The following is a 21437-nucleotide window of genomic DNA, read 5'->3' as shown; positions in this document are numbered from 1 at the left end:
CGTACGCTCCTCACGGAAATCAACGAATGGCAAATTTACAGGGTAAAATGTGGCCTGGATGTTGACTTGCAGGTAAACCGTCTCCCCAAGTAATCTTATTCGATTATTAACGATTTCAAAACGTATATATTTTTTTAATGTTCGTACTAGATCGATGTATTTCTCCTTGTTATTTACGTTGGCTTGAAGTCAATTTCATTCACTGTATTTTATTCTTAGGTCGCTGTATTATCTTTCGTATAATATTTCGTGTTAGTGAATAAAAAGATTGGTCATTCTACATCCCATTTTCTCCCGTGGCCTCGTACTTGTTAGGGTCATTATAACACAAAGGTTCAATATGTTCTTAAATTCTCGACACTCTGCGGGCAGTCTGATTTTAAGGCAATACCCAGGGAAAATTTGCCCCAATCTCCTGCACAGTTACGTGACAAAGCTGAAACTTACTTAATTACGTACGCTTTCAAGTTTAAAATTTAAGGGCTCAGTGACCAATGCATACGCTAAATCGCAGCACGGCGATATATGTATATGTTTCTATATCTATATTTCTAATACTGAACTCATTAAAAGTTAAAACGACATTAATTATTATTATTATTAAGTGAAATTAATATAAATATAGCATTCTATTTACAACATGTGAAACTACGAATAAGAAAAAATACATATCCTCAAAAAAAAGTTCGTTAGAAAAGGACTTCGTTAAAAAAAAAAGTCATCTATTGTTTTGTTCTGTCGACGTCATCAGCTAGCGCCTGTTCAGCGGGACCGTCGCGGCATTTGAAACAGCTCCATCTGTAGCTGCACAAAATATTAATTTACCCCGGATTTACCTTCATTGGAACGAATTGAAGTGATCGATATGATCGAGAAGGAGGACCCGGTTATTAGTGAGGAGGAAGCGGCGCAGTACGACCGCCAGATCCGACTGTGGGGACTGGATGCCCAGAAGAGGTCAGTTAGCTCGGGAGGCTAATCGGTGCAGCCGGAGCTTTGACTTGCTGTACTTACTCGAGTACATCGTTAAAGAAATCTATCTTTTACAAAAAGCCACGATTAAATTATATAATTTACTAATGAATAATAAATGTGTTATGCGATCTTACTTGAAAATATTGATAATTAGCTGAGTAGGTAATTTCTGTGATTGCTTCATTCAAACAGATGATGTAAATAATATCGGCACAGACTTCTTGTTCAAACTGGAATTATTACATGTGAATTAACTGTTTAAGGATATATTTCAGTTAATGCTCACGTGATATTAAAGCTTCAAAAAGGCTGCTGAATCTCACAAAATCAAGCTTTAGTTTCACTCTCAAACGGCTCAATATGCGTTATTTGTAACAGCTGCTCGTTTTATTCTGTCTGAATGTTTTTTTAAGAATCTCTTTAATGTAGTCAAAATGTTTACAGAACATTTCATATTGATTTTCTTCCAATCAGCACACAATTACTTCTGAAACCACACAGTAAGCAGTACTTAAACTGGTTTTTAAATTCTGTCTGTATTCCAGGTTGCGAGGGTCTCGAGTGCTCCTGGCAGGTTTGGGTGGTCTGGGGGCTGAAGTGGCCAAGAACTTAATCTTAGCTGGCGTTAAAGGACTCACCTTGCTGGACCATGAACAGGTAAGCACTCTTCATCGTTATCCCTGATTAGAGATGTCACATCAAGAGCAGCAGGAATTCTTTTACACATTTTTCAAACAAAACACATTTACTCAAATCCAATAAAACAGTGGAATAGTATGTGAGACCTTTAGATTTGCAGTACTAAAAATGCACACTAGGTGGTTCCAGTAGATGGATCTTTTCAAAGCTATTGATAAAAAGTGCATTTAAGTATTAAAATAACAACAAATGAAAAATGTTTTAAGTACAACAAAAGATGAAATACAGTGCGTCAAAATGCAAACCTTTTTTTGTACAGGTAATCCCCAGATAGAAAAAGAACAGTTGTTTTGGTACTTGTTTCTCCTACTGAAATGTTGCATCCAGAGAAACTGAATTAGTTTTTGACAGAAAGGATGTAAATAACTAATATTCACTTTGAACATTTCCACATCTTGCCATAGAAGATATCTTCTGTTCAGTATTTGTCTGATACCCTCCAACCTCAACCCCACTCTGTGCATTTTTCCAGTTCCAGGCCAATAAGACAAGACTGATCAGGGTTTATTTAAGCAGTTTTTGTTGTTGTTTCTTTCAAAAACATCAAAATTCATATAAAAAAATGTTCCTCTGATAATCTGACGACAGGCTCGTATTATTAAGCGTGTTTGTATCAAATTACATCAAACACCAAATGTGCAATCTGTCAGCGGGAATTCACATTTTGTGGGAAAGTAAAACTGAACATTGTAATTTAGCTGTTCTGTGATGATTTTATAATAAAAGTTGCACACTTCTGTCTTCTTGTTCCTTGTTCTCTGACACTACATGAGGGAAAAGTGGAGTAAAAATATGATAGATAATTTATGATCATAAATATAAATTAACACCTGTCTGTGTGTATTTAGTCTAAAAGGAGATCTGTTATGTGAGCACAACAGCAGTAACAGTTGCAGTAAGAGCCTCATCCAGCTGTGCGCTCCCTGTCGGGGTGTCTTCCAGGTGTCGGAGGAGTCATGCCGAGCTCAGTTCTTGGTTCCAGTCACGGCTCAGGGTCAGAATCGTGCCAAGGCCTCTCTGGAGCGAGCGCAGAACCTCAACCCAATGGTGAAAGTGCACGCTGACCCAGACAGAATCGAAGACAAACCAGACGACTTCTTCCTCCAGTTCGATGCGGTGAGTTTAACATGCTGACTCCTTTCTTCGCTGACTCCCCTCTCGTCACCAGAGGTGCAAGATAAGGAGGTGAGGCAACAGAAATTTAAACCAATGAGATATGCTTACCTCAGAGCTGCTGTTTTAAAGTAAATTCCAGTTAAAAATGACACCTGGTTGTCAGGCCAGCCTCTTGAAGTCTGTTTTTGTCTGTTTGGTCAGAATTCACACCAGTGGCCCATTGGAGGTCACTTTATAGCTCTGACAGCGCTCATCCTCTTCCTCCTCACCTAAAGGAACAGATACCGATCCTGCTTCTTGGTTACGGGCTTTCTACGGTCCTGTGCAGCTCTCTCGGAATAACTGTTTGTCTCCCAGAATGTCCTCCATGTTCTTGAGACTGTGCTGGGAGACACAGCAATAACACAGCAGTAACAATAAGTAATCCTGGAGGAGGTGGCCTACCTGTGCAACCTCTATAGGCGTCCAGTATCGCCTCATGCTACCAGTCTTCACACTGACCCTAACCAAATGCAAAACAGTCAGAAAAGATGAGGAGGGAGAAAATTTCTCCACCTGTAAAACCATTCCTGTTTTGAGGATCGTCTCATTGTTGCCCCTCCAGTGCACCTGCTGTTAATTTCAGTGACCCCGAAACAGCTGAAACTGATTAAACACCCGCCCTGCTGCTTAACCGACCAGATCGATATCCCAGAAGAAGAACTCTGATTAAAAAATGTCCTGTTACATTTTTCAGCAGTGTGTTGACTGACTGCACCTCACAGGTTGACCACTAGGTGGCGCTATCAGACCATGTGGTGCACTGAAACACCTGCGGTGAGATAATGTCTGCAAGGTGTGGTAATGACATGAGCTTCATTGTCCAGCCAGTGAAAATAGTGACGTTTAGAATTAGATGCTGCACTGATATAATTAATATATAATTATATGCAGATTATAAACACAGCCATGCTGCTGTGTATGTGAGGAGATTAAACCTGAAACTGAACAACTTAAAACCCGAGAGGCTGGAAGGAAGAAGGGCCACATTAACCCCCCCAACCCTAACCCACCTTTCACTAAGACCACACTGACTTAAAGTACCCACCTGTCAAACCACGGTGAGCAGACTTTCCTTGTTTGTGTAGACTTTGCCTGAGGGAATTACCCACACTTCAAACTGTTGCAACATTAAACACGGGGGTAACAGGGGAAGCCCTGAAGCTCTAGGGAAAAGGGCAAACAAGGAATAAAAAGACTAAACTAAGCGAATGGATTTTTTAACAGCGTCGTTCACTCAGTGAGCCGGCAGAAGGATGTCCGGGTCAGCGAGTCGGTCAGTCGGTCTCTTTGCTGATTTGAAAATCAAACTTTCTAATCAAAAAGCAGCACAGGACACGTTATTGCATGATACATAACATAAGATCAGGTGGTGCATCTCATTCCTGTTTATTTAGTCTGAGTCACCTGTGATGGTTTAATGCCGTTTGGAATGGAGCCCTAAATATTGTCACGCATATTTATTTCAGTTAAAGGAGGAGTTCTTACAGTTGTTTTCTTTTTATTAGCTTTTGATTTCTTGGAGTCTTTATTTTATTTCAGTTCAGTGTTTTCATTTAGAGTGTCGGAGCGGTGACGCAGCGGTGCAGCATGGAGGTTGTGGGTTTGAATCCGGCAGCTGGCTGGCTCGGGCACTTCTGTGTGGAGTTTGCATGTTCTTCCTTTGCCTGTGTGAGTTTCTCCGGGTCGTCCTGCTTCCTGGTTGTCTTCCTGATTGCTACTTGTCCTGGGTGCCTTTCACCCTACGCTAGGTGGGCTCTGGCGCGCACGCCATTACCAGGAGATCATGAAAACTGGTTCCAGATCAAGACCTAGTTGAATTTTCTGACTGCATCACCAGGATCAGGAGATACTTTTAACAAAGGAGTAATAATAATTACCTTTTTCATAGTGTAGGAGCTCAGGATTAAGATATTACATTTCTGTTTTCCTTGTAATAGAAATTTACTTCCCTCTTTGAGTTCATCGTGTAAAATATGATGTAGTGAGTAGCTGGTGCTAAATACCGTGACAGTATTTTTGTGTTGTTGTCAGGAAAAACAAATGAATTATTGCATTTTACATTCGGTTTCATTGCTTAGGCGCGATCTAAGTTTTGTCAGCTGACGGCGAGAATTCATTTGAACACTATCAGAAGAATAACAGATTTTTTCCCCTCCCGTTGAGCCAGAATCGTCGGCAGTCTTCCTCCCTCCGGGGGTGCTAAATGAGTGTCAGGAGGAGGGAAAGTAGTACAGGAGGAAGACGAGGGTGGGAGCAGTAAGACAAAAAAGAGTGAGGACAGGTTGAGAAGGATGTTAGTAGGACAGATGGAGGGAGGACGAAACTTTTAAAGAAGAGAAGGTGAAACAAAAAATAGAAAGAAATGATTAAAAAAAGGTGGAAAACAGAAGGGGGTCTCTGCTGCTTTTATCTGCTTCCACTGATGTATCTGTGTGTGGCTCAGCGGGAAGATGGAGGGTGATTAAAGCGGAGCAGTTGGAGTGTGGTCGCAGTTTTCATCTGAGAAGCCCAATTACTGAGGGATGAATACAATAGAAAAGCACACAGTGTCCATCTGTGTGCCTGCAGAGAGCTGCCGACAGTGTTTACAATTCAGACTCTTTGGTTTCAAGTAGGAAAGAAAAGGAAAAATCGCACGTCATAACTAACACACACGCTGATAAATCTGAAATGTATCCTTTACCCTTTTTTTTATTTATGTATTGCTAAAAAAATATAATTATCTGCATTTTTTTCCTTTAAAGACAATAAATCTGTGCTGCTAATTTTACAGGGTTTTCCTGTTATATCTGACAGTTTGATCAATAAAATGCAGCGTTGTGCACGAGTAAATAAAACTCACAATTAACAAAATGGTTAAAAGATAGATGCTGGTCATTTCCCTCGGCTCGGTTTGGGGCAGGCACCAAAATTCACCAGAGTTTCTTGTTTAAAAAAACCTCCTCAAACATCGACCTTTGAAATGTAATCCAAGGTTTTTCAAGCGTGCAAGAGGTGTTTCCTCTCCCAGTGGCCCAAACTCTTCAGTGTTCAGCCGAACTGAAACATCTGGCTACAGCGAGCCTCTCGTGGTTATTTCTGATGCTGCTCTTATATATAAAACATTTCTACAAAAAAGATTTCAGCCTTGCCTCAAAGGAGAATCTGTAACTATTTTATTTTTATTTAAGTGGACTTAAATGTACGTGAAATGGTATTTGATTAATGTAAAGGTAAAACACTGGCTTAGACTCACTGCCTAATCTGTATGCCGACGAATCATGCTTCATTTCTCAAAGGCCAATTATGAGGCAGAACAAACCCAGTCGTGTTCTCAGAAGTTCTTATTTTTACCTCCCTGTTATTATTCCACAAAGACGCTTTTAACAGCTATGTGTTTGGTCCTGCATGCGTCTCTGCTCGTAACTTCATTTTTCTACATTTTCTGTATTTGGATGTGAACAAAGGTCCTCTGTTACAGTGAAAACACAGGTGCACATTAAAATACCCGTGGTTATCTAATATGAAAAACATAAACGTCTTCTTTGGACACTGGTTTGGCTGCATGCAGCTTGTTTGTGAGCAGTAAGAGGTCGTGCATTTGCTGAGACCTGGAAACCACCAGCTATCGTTGGTGTTTGATTTAACTCTTATTTAGCTCCTCAGAGTTTATCTGCCATTTATCCTGAAAGGGAAATCCAGGCTAGTGTGGGGCGTTTCACTTTGTAAAAGCACTCTGACCTGTGCAACAGTGCATACTGTGAAATGTATAACTGCTATCATTATGCCTCAGTTAAACACTGAAAAGTAATTAATGCTGGAAGTATTCAAAAACGCTTTATGTTTCCATACAATGGCTCACCAGAGCGTGTGTGTGTTTGATTTTGTTTGTCTATGGCTCGACCCCCAGGGGGCGCTTTTGTCTCTTTTTTTCTCGGGTTTATTGAAATTGTTTTCGTGAACCATTTTTTGCAGTTTGAAGCTGAAGTTTTTGCATATTTTCTGACTATGTTCGTTTAGAGAGTAAAGTTTATTTTCACCTCCGTTTTTTGACACAACACTACGCCGAATGTCTAGAAGACTAACATGCCAGGTTACTCATACGAAGATTCCCATTATGAAAGCAGTTTGTGCAGCTGCTCGCGCCTGTTGTTGCTCTTTCTATTAGAGGTGAAATGGGGACGTTTCGTTTTAATTGCTGTGTTGTGTTTTCAGCTATCGGCCGTCTTGCAGATAATGTGTTGTACTGTACAGCTTGTCATAGTGTGGGTGTGTAAATGATAACAATTATTTATCTCGAGACTCCTCAAATCTCCAGAGAGTGTTTTAAAAACACTGGTCCTGTAGCCCCGGCCTGCCCGGTGCGATGAGGGGGTGTCGGCAGCCGTCTTATCTGTGGGTTTAGGGTGTTTTGGGTGTTCTGGACTGGGTCAGTTGGATAAGGTAGACCCTGCCCACCGGTCAGTTGTTTACAGTCATACATGAGCCCACTCTGGTTATATCATAGCCCACTGCGTCTCTCGCCACACAGAGATGTTGGTGTTTTTTCTACAACTTCAGCAACTTCATATCATCATCGCTCCAGGAAGTTTGGCTTTGGTGCTTCAAACACAGAAAGACATTTTAATACATGACTAACACTGTAAAAAGGTGGTGTTTTTGTTTTTTGAGCCACCCAAACCGAAACCTAAAACTGAAAATATTTTTTATGATGATTCCACTGGGTCTAAAATAATAATTCTGCTTTTGCTTCTGGTTTCACAAGGGACACCAACTCAAGTGTTGTGGGTGGAAATCATTTGTTTAACCCTTTCACCCACCACAACCTACACTTCCTCTGCTGCAAGAGACTCAAATAATGAGGTGCCTAAAACATAAAATCCAGTTAACCATAAAAAAATTAATGACTAAATAAATAAAAAATACGCCAAACAAACAACCAGGGCTTGAGTTACATGTAGTGTTTTATATTCATTCAGTATTATAGGTGGTGCTGGTTATTTTAGATTACTATGAAGTGCAGGTAAGTGCCTGCTTTAGTATTTTTTTCCCTAAGGATGCCTCTGTGGTGTCGCATCAACGTGATTGGTCAGTTCAGCGATGATCCCGTAGCAACACCAACACAAAGACATCAAAAACACCATCAGTCAGCCTGGCTTTAATATAGTACACTGTGTCACTTTAATGACTTTAATCTCGTTTCACTCGGTGGTAAACTGCTGCAGTAGGTGTGTCTCGAGTGTTTTGGCAGCTCACCAGCTGCTGTTCAGCATCTCTGTTGTTCCAGGAATGAACATGCAGTGAAAGTTTCAGGTGTTTTTTGCTTTTTTTTGTTTTTTAAAGGGGGATTACAGGTGATTTTTAAGTAAAATAACTTCTTTTGGGACCAAATGTTTCTAAGCAGTTGGGTCTTTCCACGCGAAACCCGTAAATCTGAGAAATGTCCTCAGAATCAGCTGATTTTATTTTATTTATTTATTGTATAACAGCTTCATCATTTAAATTTTACCTTCACACAATGAAAATTGCGAGAGTTGTAAGCCCTTGAAGTGCATACGGTTGGGTCAGAATTTAGTTTCTTAATTAACTTTAACTTGCTCCAAGTGTCACAATCTAATTACTGTAAGATTTTATCTATAACTACAGTAATTTAATGTCTGACATAGAGATGAAGTTGTGTGGACGAAAATAAGATGACTTATGACAAAAATTTCCACGCACCCCTGTGTTCTTCAAGAGCCTGAACCTCAGAAAGTATTTATAGTATGGAGGTCAGATTTGACACAAATTCATTAAATATAGTGACAGTCTTGTACACAAAGAGTCTTTTAATTCTGGGATTAATAGATGTTTTTCATAGAATGTTTATATCAATGGGAAATCCAGCGTATTTCTTTTGAAGCCCGGTGTAGAAAGGAATAAGCAGCTGACGTGGTGTCATGTTTTTTCCAGAGCAGCTTACTGGGGCATAGGTCTGAATTTATGGTGTGCAAGTTGCACCCGTTAAGGAAAGAAGTGCACAAAACACAAAAACAGCCAAACAGGATGCAAAAGAGGGTAGAAGTTCATGCTGAATATAAAGTAACTTTAAGAATTTTCCTTTATTCTGCTCAGCCTGTGTGTCTCATTTTAATAAAACAAAAATGTTTTCTTTAATCTCTCATAAATTTTCACGTTTGTTTAAAGGTATACCGTCACAGAGGAGGTTTTCTAGGACGGAATAAAAATAATTAACAGTGCAAAGACAAAACTCCCAACGACTGTGGAGTGGGAGTTAAAGTCGTATGTTTCAACTAGTGCAAAAAAAGTGTAGAGATTTTAGAGTAAATGTCAAGTTTTCAATAAAATGTAACAGTAACCATGATCATACGACTTGAAAGTTGTTTGTGTCTCCGTCTGAGAGCGTTACGAAACTGCTCGGTCTGCCCTGAAGAAAAACTGCTTTGTTATCTGTAACTGGAAAGATTTGCTCGTTAGCCTTCAGGTTCTGATGCTTGAGATCAAGATAAGACTGGGAAAACGAGAATTTTTTGAGTGGGAGAAAAGACTTGATATTAGTAGAACGGGATTTAAAAAAATAATAATAATAAAAGGTCACATGAAAAGGAGTCTACACTTTCAACCTCATGTTTGCAAACTGTAGGATTTGTATTAAAGGGGACCTATCATGCTCATTTCCACCGCAGTGTGTTTACTAAAGTATCTTTGCATGACTCAAAGATCATAATAATCCTAATCCTTATCTCATACTGGTGCAGCCTCCAGTTCGTCCTCTGTCTGAAACAAGCTGTTCCAACTCCTTCCCCTTTAAACAACCTCTATTCTGATTGGCTGCCCCTCACAAACAGATGGTTTAAATATGCTCGAGATGACCTTATTAGGGATATCTGCACTCAGTGTCATCACACAGAGCCAAGGGTAGAAAAAACTGTCTGAAACAGCATTTAGGTAAACCTTTTTACTCACTGGGATTAATTGTACATATGTTGATCTCATTATGGCTCTCTTGCAGAGCATGTCTTTATCCTGTCTTCCTTCTCTCTCCCAACCAATCACAGCAGATGGCCCCTCCCTGAGCCTGGTTCTGCCGGAGGTTTCTTCCTGTTAAAAGGGAGTTTTTCCTTCCTACTGTCACCAAAGTGCTTGCTCATAGGGGGTCATATGATTAACTTACAATATAAAGCGCCTTGACACGACTGTTGTTGTGATTTGGTGCTGTATAAATACAACTGAATTGAATTAAATTATTTCAATATCTGAATCCCTAACGAGCCTTTAACACTTTGTGTTTGTTTGGGAATTTTTTGTCCCTCAGGTGTGTCTGACAGGCTGCTCCAGAGACCTGATGATACGCGTTGACCAGCTCTGCTCCAAACACAACATCAAAGTGTTCTGTGGAGATGTCTACGGTTACTACGGTTACATGTTCTGCAACCTGGGACAGGCACACAACTATGTCGAGTAAGTGCGATGGGGGCAGGTTCTATTCCCAGTTGTTGAGAATAAAGCTGGTCGTTTTGTGTATTGTAACATAGCCTCAGACATATTAAGAAACCTTCATTTTTACTTTCTTCTTCTTGTTTCTTCTTTAAAGGGAGAAACCCAAAGTAGTAAAACCCAGCGGTGAGTCCAACGACGGCCCGAAGGCAAAGAAAGCCAAAGTCGACCCCAACGAGACCACCATGGTGAAAAAAGTACGTGCACAATTATCAGCTTTCACCGTATCACAGGTTTATTCGTCTTAACTGTGTAGACTGAAAGAACTGACATAAACAAAGATGTTTTTTAACTTAAACAAGGAGATGTATTAGCAATCTTGCCTTTAGTTAAGAGAAGGAATATTGAATATAACAGCACTTACCCTCATTTTTAGTTCTTTCTTTCTCAAAGGCTCAAACTAAAATCGATCTTTCTTTTGTATTCTCTTTCTAATTTATGTTTTTAAAAAGGGCTTATATGATATCACATTAGCAATAACAGTATCAGACACATTCATTACTTGTTTTTTGAGGAATTAAACTTGAAACTGGAAAAAAACATAGAAAAAGAACATTATCGATGTTAAATGTTTAAAATTAGCGTTCTATTAAATAGGAGGTTGTCATCATATAAATTGCTTTATATTTGTCCTAAAAACAAGGAACGAACAAATCAGTTCAAAACCTATTCACTCCATATTGATCTTCTCCAACCAATCAGACGGCCAGTTTTTGCACTCTGAAGGAGGCTCTGGCGGTCGACTGGACAAGCGAGAAGGCCAAAGCCGGTCTCAAGCGAACACCAGTGGACTACTTCCTGCTCCAAGGTACATAAAGCCATTTTTTGTTTCCAAATGTGGGATGATTGAGTTTTTAAATGTAAAAATAAACTTTCCAGCATCATTTTTAGAAAATCTGTTGTAGTAACAGCTGATCATTTTTCAGTTTGTGAATTAAGTGAAATTATAATCAGAATATCAACATGTTACAGAAAATTATAACGATTTTTTCGAAGTCTGTTTAACAGTTTCTGGCATGTACTACTTTTAAACTTTGTCTTTAAAAATGACCATTTGAATTCTGTATAATTATTTCTCATGTGTATGAACACTTTTCTCTAAAGCTTTAGCCTTTAAAGATTTTGTGAAGAAGTTGCAAAGGTTTTTTACATTTAATTTAATTTTAATTCACCTTTAGGTGATGTTGTTTCATTAGCACGTACATGTGAATTGCATAAAAGAGCTGAATATTTGTTGCATTTCTGTGGCAGGCAAGATTTCCCATGCATCGATTTGGGCAAATAACATAAAGAATCCTGAAGGGTTTAAATAAGTATAGAAAATGGAAACTGAAAAAGCGTAGGGTCCTGCAGCTAGACTGAAACACATACCATGAACATGCAAAAATCACTGTTCCAGTTTAGCTGATGAAATATCACCGCACATGCGTGGAAGGTCATGTCCGTAAAGCGTGGTAAATGTCATCTAAATATAAACGCCAGTGGGATTTGAGCAAGATTGTCTTCTAGATAAAACACAGTAGCTTTAGATTTTGTCAAATATATTCGGTAACTGTTGGAAAATAAAGAGTATTCTTAAAACACAGCGATGGTATCCTGCTCCAAATGATATATTGGAATCGTTTCTGTTAAATGCTCCGTAACCGTGGCCCCAAATTTTGATCCATGAGATAAATTTACCTTCCTGTTTTTCAGGTTATTTATGTGTGTCTGATGACCTTCTCCACAGAGTTGTTATTGTCCCTCCTGTCACCTGGCCCTGCACCATTCCCACACTCTGCACGCTAGTTTCCATCACAAGCTGTCCATGGCCAGTCATGTGCACTGAGCGTAGAACAGAGAGCGGCCCGACACCTACACCGCACGACAACAAGCATATCAGAACAGGAAATACAAAGACAACTATTAAAGGTGTTAACTCAGAAAACACTTGTGTGCATAAATACGCTAAACCACAGTTTATGGGAAATTTCACTGGTTGAATTGATCACAAATATTAACCACAATGCGCTACGTTCAAAACGTTTCGTAGAATTTCCCCATGGGGCTGCGTCGATAAGGGCATGCAGCGTAAAAATCTGCCAAATCAAATATGCTGAGCTACCTGCTGTGGAGATCCCCTGTGAATAAGGGAGCTGCTGAGAGTTACAGAGTTTGCAGTTACCCTCTATTATCAGCATTTTATTTGTATTCATTTTATTTTTTGCAATAGTCAGTTAACATTGTTGACTAATGCTTTCATAGACTAGACTAAATAAAATTAATAAAACTGGTATTTTATTAATAAGCTTTTAAATACTGACCTGGAATGATTTCAGAGTTTAAACATCTAAGTGTGTTTTAATCAAAGACGTTTTTAAGTGGAACACACACATAATGCTTTCATATTCAAGCTGTAGAACAGTTTTACTCAAAGCACAAACCTATTGTTAACCCCTCTCATTACATCAGTTCCATTTTGATGGAATTGACATGAGGTCAGTCTCCTTCTGACCTCATGTTCCTTTAGGGAGGGGGTGGTGAGGTGGGTGAAGGGGGAGGGGCGTTCTCAAACCAGGCAAAGAGCTCCTCTGGAGTTTGAGGTTACTGTCGGGGGTTGGGGGGCTCTGGCCTTTGTAATTGTCAAATCATCAGTCCTCATCCGTGCATACCTTTGTCCAGTAGCCCACCCTACATCGATATATCCTGGTACCTCAAAACCTGACGCAGACTTTAAGTTGGATGATACCTGAGCTGCTTCAGTTATGTATATCTTGCTCATGTTCTGAGGTAGACTTTAGCACTGGATCTCAGCTTGGGGATCTTTACTGGATGCATAGCCTGGCTGGGATTTGAGCTCATGATCTATTGTTTCAAAGATCATAATCTCTAATTTGATCATCTCAGGCACACAGTTCTGACTGTGAGTGCAAAAGCTCCACCCACTTGTGTTTGGCAGCCAATCAGAAGAAAGTTGACTTAAAAACGGAGGGGCTAAAGGGGCTCGTTTCAGACAGTGCAGCTCCTCAACGCATCCTCTAAGCCAGTGGTGTCCAAACCCAGGCCTCGAGAGCCGGTGTCCTGCAGGTTTTCGATGTGTCCATCACAGCTGATTTAAATGGCTAAATGACCTTCTCATCATATCTTGCAGCTATCCAGAGGCCTGTTAATGAACTAATCATTTGATTCAGGTGTGTAGACCCAGGGTGAGATCTACGACCTGCAGGACACCGGCCCTCGAGGCCTGGAGTTGGCCAAGCCGGCACTAAGGACTGGTATAAGATAACTATTTTGACCAGTGAATCATGCAAAGCTACTCTGTTAGAGCCCAAAAATAAGGTTCTGAAAAAGAGCATTAGAGATTCCCTTTAAGACTGTTTCACACCCACTCACAGCAGCCACATGCAGTCATGTGACAGTGGCTGTCTGCTTTATTTGCTTACTAAACGGTCAACCTGCTCCTCAGTTTCTCATCTCGTTCCGGTGGATTTTGCATTGAGGCAGTCTTGTCTGGTTAATTTTAGTTTTTGCCAGCTGTCATGGCCTTTAGTCTAATAACACCCCATCTGAAACCCACCTACCCGCTGCAGCCTCGCCCTGTCTTCAGTCTGCTGAGTTTCAGGCTAATTTCTGAGTGGAAACACCACCTAGTTGTTGTTTTTTTGTTTTGTGAAGGCGAGATGGGAGGCAGTGTTATTATTCGTCTGCTGTTGCTATAATTGGAAGTTGTGGTGGTTGTTTGGTACCACCAATGAGGAAGTGGCTCTTCCTCTGTTATAACTGCTTCCTGTCTCACTAGGAAGGAACAGTCGAGAGATGTGAACCGTGTGTAGGGTGTATGCCTTTGTCTTTGCTTTTATGATCTCTTTAATTCCTCTTTTTATTTAAGATGTAGTCAGAGGGAAAAAAATGACCAGCAGAAGATAAGATGACACTTGAACACAAGCGTTTCCTCCTTTTTTAAAAAAAAAAAAAAACTTTTATCTGAAACTAAGGCTTTAATTACTATTAAAATCAGCCTCACAGAGATTTCTGAATTGTTTTTCTTTCCTAAAATTATCATTTAAATATCAGCCCCATGCATCCAAGAACTGGGAGAAGCGTAAATTCAAATAAAATTGGCCATTCAGCCAAGGTTTTTGCAACATGGCTGAAACTTGTGTGTGAGGCATTTTGTATTTTGTGCAGAAAGTATTTCAGACTTCAAAGGATGCGATTTTGAATTCAAGCTCCAGTGTAAGCTGTTTCATTAAGTTAGCTCAGTGGTTCTCAAATAGAGACTGTGCCGTGGAATTTTGTGACAGCGGTGCATCATGAATGCACAACATAACAGCACAAAGGGTATCAGTACTTTATATGGACTCATACAAAGTACTCTAACGCAATCCTTTAAAAAGCTCCTGTCATCAAGAACTCGTCGGTTTGCACAACTGTCGACTGCGTGACACATCAAAGGCCCCAACTGACAGCGGGGAGGTTAATAACGGGAAAAGGCATTGCTTTCTTGTGATGAGCAAACTAAAGACAACAGAAAATGTGTCATAAATTCTACATTTCTTATGATTTCAGCTGAAGCAAGGATGTCAGTAGCGCTCCACCCAAGTATGTTGTCTGTTGGATCGTTAGCTAATGCAAAACAATGCGTCAATCAAGGTAAAGAGGCACGTGGAAACCAAATGTCCCTTATAAGAGATTTCACAGGAGGCAAAGTATATATTAGTGGTGTGGGTGCAAAAGATAAATAAATAAATATGAGTACTTTTCCTCCTGCAGAGTGCTGTTTGATTTAGCACCATTAGAAAACCACCGTCCATCCACACTTGACAGATAATCACTCCAGTGTGTCCTCCATGTGTAGTAAGATATGCCTCGAATACCTTAGGTTCCCAGGAGACATCCCCAGAACCACCTCAGCTAGCTCTCTTTAATGTGATCTCCTCATCACCCTATCTGTTAGGGAGAGGCCCGAACCAATCAGAAAGCTCGTTTCTGTGGTCCCTGTCTTCGGTCACTACCCAGAGCTCGTGGTCAGGAAAGTAACGTAGACTGCCGACCAATCAGCAGCTTTGCTTTTACACTCAGCTCTGTTTTCACCACAACATCCTCATCACTGCTGACGCTGCCCAAATCCACCTGTCGGTATCCCGCTCCCCTCACTCGTGAAGTCCTCCACTCAGGGCAGCAACTCATCCCTGCGAGCACTTCAGCCTTTCCCTGCTGAGAAACTGTCTGAGGGTATTAGAATACCTACATGGATGTTACGTTCCAACCTCACCAGTTTTTGTGTTAGAGGTCCTGATGATGGAGAGATTTCTGGAGTTTCATGTGAACTAAACTGATGTGCTCTGTTTGTGGTTTGTTTGTTTGTTAAAACAGTCTCATTTATTTGTTTTAGTCAATTTCAGAGTGGAAATGTTATTTTTCACTTTCACTTTCTGCAAAAGTAAAAACCAATGAATAAAAGAAGAGCTTGTTGGATGATGTCGAGGCTGTTTTACGTAGATAATGCCACCGATATGTTGTTTTAATGTGTTTGGTGTGCCGTGGACACAAACAGGTTTAGTTGTAGGTGCTAATATGGAGATAACACACATTTTTCGTGTCTTAAATCTGAGGTGTACATGTAATAAAGGAAATATTTAGTTGTGCTAATAAATATCCACCTGCCTACCTCTGCAAGATGAACATGATTCTCACTCTGTCCATTGTTTTTGATCTGAATGTGCAGGATTTGGCATTAAGGACCATCTCAAGCATTTCCCCTCCACTCTAATCTGCGATGGTATCACCGCTGCCTGTGTATGTTCAGAGATGGTATCTTTGTTCCATCCATGTTCACATTATTATATCGTGTTATGAAATTCAGTTTGATTTCCTTCCCGAGCGTGATGCCATTTGTACCAGCCTGTAACTTTCTACTAACAAAGTTTCACTGATAAAGGGCAGAGCCGAGGTGTGAGAATGATTCATCGCTGCTACATGTGAGCATGTACTGTGTGTGCGGTGTGCCACGCTGGTGGAAATGGCCGTGGGAGGACTTGACTTCCTCATGTGGTTTTGAGTTAATGGACGAACAGGAAATACGGGGGCGAGGTGTTGATGTGTGCATCTGTGTGGTGCAGCTGGAGAAGTCGGTTGTTGTTTGAAATATTGCACATGACCAAATAGTTTGTTCTTTTGATTTTTAATTTCTCAATCGGTCCTAAAGCCGACACAGGAAAGGTTTGGGGTTTGTTTTTTTTTCATCTTTCTCGCTCTGAGAGGCAGACTTAATACTTCCTCTGTGATCCTGTGCAGGTGGATGTGTGTTGCACGCAGGAGTCTGTGACTGCGCGCTCTTAATTTGATGTGGGGGAAACGTGGGCCTAATCGGATGAAATGGTTGATGGTGCAACCACATACTGATGTTATCCTGGTTCAAAGGGAGCAGCAGGGGAGATGTTGTCTTTCCATAAGATGATAATTCACTGTGGAAGTCACTTAAAAGCGTGATGTAATTATAAATGGCAATAGTGCAATAGATTATGTGGAAAATATTGCCTTAGTTAAATGGTTCAAACTTCTTTCCTGCGTTTCAACTGTCATTTCTTTCCTCCCGTCTGCTGCTCTCCACAGTTCTGCTGAAGTTTCGTACAGACAAAGGCCGTGACCCCGACCCGCAGTCCTTTCCAGAAGACAGTCAACTCTTGAGGCAAATCCGTGACGACGTCCTCGAGTCCCTGTCATTGAACAGCGACCTCCTGAATGACGACTTCATCAGGTGACTTTAAATAAGTCGATTCAGAATAGATCATCTGCTCTTTCAAACACAAACACACCAAACTTCCCCTGATAGACATTATTTTATATAATCAAGATGAATGTACTTTTTTTAGAAGGTCGAAGCCACCTTCCTCACTTTGACCCTCTTGTCGGCCATAATGCCTCTCCATGCATCTCTTCTGTGACCTTAAGGAAAGTTAAATCTCTAAACAGGACCATAACTGTGCATGCAGCCTTTATTCCTTTACAGTAATGTGTGATCTCTGCAGAGATCAGAGAATTAGAGGCACTAGTTGCAGTTTAATGTCAGCATAAACAGCGATCCACCACAACATAAAATCTCTGAATAACATTGAAGGTGTTTCCTGTCACATATTTACTGCCACATGGGTGGATGTTCATATTAAAGATGATCAAAATTTCAAATAATGAGCTCGCTGTATGTAGAATACCTGTGAAATCCTTTTTGTCTGCTATAAAAAATGCTTTTCAGAAGCCACCAAGGCCCAGTGTTCATGAGAAGCTAGTCTAGTAGTTCAAGGATAAAATTACTGAGCTGGAAATCACAATAAGAAGTTCACGTTACTGATCCCAGAAAAAAGTCTGAATTGTTAGCCAAGCTTTCAAAGTCTTCAGACTCCAACCCAGACAATCCCAGACAGCATACATGTACACACACAGCAGTATAGATGTGGTTTTAATGTCAGGGCTTGTTGATGGCTTGCATGGCTGTTATCAGCTGTTCTAACAGGAAAATTCAACTTTAAAAAACGTGGCACACACGGGCACGAGGGCCGATGAAGACTCAGCAGCTGGCTCTGATTAAAGGCCGACTGTTAGCTGCTCTCAGTCTGCAGATGAGTTTCCTGGCTGTAATTTCACCTTCACTGCTTTTGATTTTCGACACGGTGGGTTGCCAGTTTTTGGCTTATAAACACAAGCTCATTAATCCACTACTACATCCTCACATCCACCCTGATGGCAGGAAGAAGCACATTAATGTTAGCTTTTCTCAAAGTCTCTCTAATCAATTTCTCACCAGTGTTTTGAGACAAAATAACATCACCTGGGGGAGGGGGCGATGGCAAACCGATTTACCCAAACACACATGCTTCTAGTGTGAGTGAAAAGATGTTTATTTAGTTCACATCAGCCATAGCAAGACAAATAAATCAGCTGGCAGATGAGACTATGGAACATTTTTTTTTCTTTGTTTTGTGGCTCTTGTGCTCTTTTTTTAGTTACTTAGTTAGTCACTTCCTTAGCGTTACACTTTCTATTTAGTGGTTAATGTTTCCTTGCACTGTTTATCCTCAGCTACTGCTTCTCTGAGATGTCTCCAGTGTGTGCAGTCGTGGGAGGAGTTCTGGGACAGGAAGTTGTTAAGGTGAGGATGTAAACATGAAGATTTTTGGGGCAGTGTGCAAATTGCACACAGAATTGTATGAATCTTGCAGCTTCAGGAAACGTTGTGAAAGGGCTGATGTCATCCCCTCTGAAGCGTCTAACGGTATTCAGTCGGTGACTTTGTGATGAAGACGGCAGGTCTGGTGTGTCAGCTGACATGTGGCCACTCGGCTGGTCGCTGGGTTGGATCCAGAGAAGCGGCGGCGGCTCTGCTCGGTGCAGAAGCGATTTTCGCTGTGACCACAGTGCAGCTCGGTGTGACGCTCTGGCAGCAGCCGTTTAAATGGAGAGATGATTTGTACTGTTCTCAAGCTGAAGCCGTAATGACCCCATTCATAAAAGAGCCTAATGAAAGCTGTTAGTGGGAAGAAAAGCGACTGAACGGTGACACCAACACCTTTCCTACATGCTGTAATTTCAGGGTAACAATCAAGCTTGTTCTGTTGTTTTAATTCCCTCAGGCTAATCAGTTTATTAAAAATAACAAAAGCTCCTTGAAATTGTGCCAAAATCTATGCAGCGAAATATCTTACAGAGCAATCACTCTTTTCTTTGTTTCTACATGAATCAGTTTGCTGATAATCAACAATACTTAAATTCAGCTGATCTCCTCTTCAACCCCTCCTCCTTGGGCAGCACAGCCTCCATGTTTAGATCCCTCTGTGGAAGTCTTGTTCTGTGAACTCTCAGACTTCACCGTGAACCTCAAACTGCAGCACTGAGGTGCTCTGGCTCCCATCCACAGTCCAAAGACATGCAGTTGGTGAGGTTAGGTTCATAGGTGATTCTAAATTGCCCAGAGCTGGGAATGGTTGTCTGTCTCTCTGTGTTCGCCCTGGGTCAGCCTGGCCACCTGTCCAGGGTGTACCCTGCTTCTCGCCCTATGGCAGCTGGGATAGGATCTAGTCCTCCTGCCCCAGAATTGCATATGTGGAAAAAATTTATGGAATATTGGAAACTGACCCGACTTTCATGTTTCTCTGCTGACATCACCCCGGTCCACCTTGCTCTGTTACCCACTCTCTGACAGAACAGTGAGTTTTTTGACAGAGAACCATGTTGCCAGATGTGGAGATGCAGACTCATCCAGGCAGTGACCTTCAGAATTAATCAACACAACACAAGCAGGAGTACTACACACACTGATCACTCGAGCTACGCCTTAAGGTCCTGTCCATAAATATAATGAACAGATCTGAGGACAAAGGGCAGCTCAAGGAGTCCAAAACTCACTGAAAATGTGCTTGACTGTGCACCAGATGTTCTCAGTTCTCACTTTGAGTATACGGGGACCCAACAGCTCGTAACAAATTTGGATCAGCTCTCAAACTTCGTACACCACAGCCCACAGGTGTCCCAGGGGTCGCCCAGTTTTCAGCATTCCTGAAGTTCCCAAAGAATGTGTAGATTAGATGGTCAAACTCCCATACTTCCTCCAGAATTTGGAGGGATTATGGGAATAATGTTATAGTCAATGATGCTATAGTGATTTGATGCCTGCATGTTTCTAATATAACATCCAGATCAGAATCAGGAAGCTCTGCTGTCACATCCCGATGGAGACGTTCAGGCTAAAGCTCCTGAACTGTGTCAGTCTCCACTCGTCAGATGCCCTAGTTGCCAGATTTGACTCTCTGTGACTTTGTCCTATTCCCAAACTCAACGCCTGGGAGGAGATCAAACGCAAAAAGCAAATCCGGGGCATGAAGGGAAGGACAGCCGAAAGAGTTGCAGGGCTGCTCAAAGCGACAGCCTTTAAGGGAAGATCAGCTGGATTTAAATTGATATTGTATTTTATTTTTTATAAGTGAAGTCAGGGAGCTTTCTAAGTCTTTAGTGTGATTTTTGCTTACCAGCGACTCTTGTGGTTAAACCCAACAGTCAACATGTTGCCTGTTTTTTTTTTTTACCTAAAAACATTTCAGATAGGCGCAGTTAAGATTAGAAACCTGTTTTTCTTTCTGGGGTGAGCGCAGGGCGACACAAATGGGCGAGTTCATTTCAGGGTGAGTGTGTTAGACAGGCCGGGGGGGGGAGAGGACAGACAGTTCAGAATCAGGCTGCGTTATATTGGCACAAGGCCAACCTGCTGTCTGGATGATGATGATGATGAAACCTGCTGCAACAGCCAGACTGATGTCTCTCACAGTGAATCTGACTGATTTCTCTTGTACACAGAAACATTAAGTCCATTTATGAACTGACAGAAGTGTGACAGGCTCTAGTCAAGTTAAACCCCGGCATTGAAACTTGGTTAGCTGCAGTAGAGTATTTCATCCTGCCGACGAAGCACGTGGAGGTTTTATTTCTCGCAGATTCGACGAGAGGCCGAACTTTTGCAAGCAGCCACTGTAGTTCCTCTTTAAATAACATAACATAACATTTTTCTCCCCTCTTTGTCTTCAGGCTCTCTCTCAGAGAGACGCTCCTCACCGCAACTTCTTCTTCTTCGACGGTCGTAAAGGCAACGGCGTGGTGGACTACTTTGGACCAAACTGAACGTGTCAGGCTACGCCGGCTTACAGGCAAACTTCAGTTTGTCCTGTCTGATTATTTATGGCAGCGCTTGTTCTACTCGTTCAGTTTCTTTTCTTTCTTTTTATTTTTTTCACAGTTGGATCCATTTCGCCCCAAAATCTGATACACGAACAGCAGGAAGATTTTTTGTTTTTTTACATTTGTTAATAAAACATTGTGTAGTAAAATGTTTCAGCTTCTCGTGTCTGCTTTTTATTAAATCTTCCACCAAACTGTACTGATGATTCTCCTTCCTTTGCTGCTGGGGACATTTTAAAGTCCAGGACTTGTGCTGCAGCGTTGCATCGGCATGAGAGAGAAATCACACGCAGGCTACATTCAGGGCTGATATCAGTGTGGTTTATCTGAAGGGGAGAGACAACCGACAACACCAACAACACATGATGTCTCGCAGAGTTTATGACTGTATTTGGTCATAGCCTCCCATCGCCTGACATGTGACT

The 21437-nt window shown here is 41.2% G+C and overlaps 1 protein-coding gene across 1 annotated transcript; it reads left to right on the top strand.

The window, feature by feature from the left end:
- Nucleotides 1-737: 737 nt before the first annotated feature.
- Nucleotides 738-21163, top strand: sae1 (SUMO1 activating enzyme subunit 1). Its single transcript, XM_026191497.2, has 9 exons — nucleotides 738-957; nucleotides 1521-1632; nucleotides 2617-2790; nucleotides 10127-10272; nucleotides 10406-10505; nucleotides 11011-11116; nucleotides 16903-17047; nucleotides 18367-18436; nucleotides 20863-21163. Exons 1-9 carry the CDS (start codon nucleotides 866-868, stop codon nucleotides 20953-20955), a joined length of 1038 nt encoding a protein of 345 aa, XP_026047282.1. The 5' UTR covers nucleotides 738-865; the 3' UTR covers nucleotides 20956-21163.
- Nucleotides 21164-21437: the final 274 nt, after the last annotated feature.

The sequence above is a fragment of the Astatotilapia calliptera genome, chromosome 14, assembly GCF_964374335.1.
Source record: "Astatotilapia calliptera chromosome 14, fAstCal68.1, whole genome shotgun sequence".
Taxonomy (NCBI): Eukaryota; Metazoa; Chordata; class Actinopteri; order Cichliformes; family Cichlidae; genus Astatotilapia; species Astatotilapia calliptera.
Note: the sequence above shows the minus strand (reverse complement) of the source record. Positions and strands in the feature narration are given on the sequence as shown.

Coding starts and splice junctions, on each gene's coding strand:
- sae1 (XM_026191497.2), top strand. CDS start 866: ATGATCGAGAAGGAGGACCCGGTTATTAGTGAGGAGGAAGCGGCGCAG. Junction 958..1,520: donor GGACTGGATGCCCAGAAGAG/GTCAGTTAGCTC, acceptor TCTGTATTCCAG/GTTGCGAGGGTCTCGAGTGC. Junction 2,791..10,126: donor TCTTCCTCCAGTTCGATGCG/GTGAGTTTAACA, acceptor TTTGTCCCTCAG/GTGTGTCTGACAGGCTGCTC.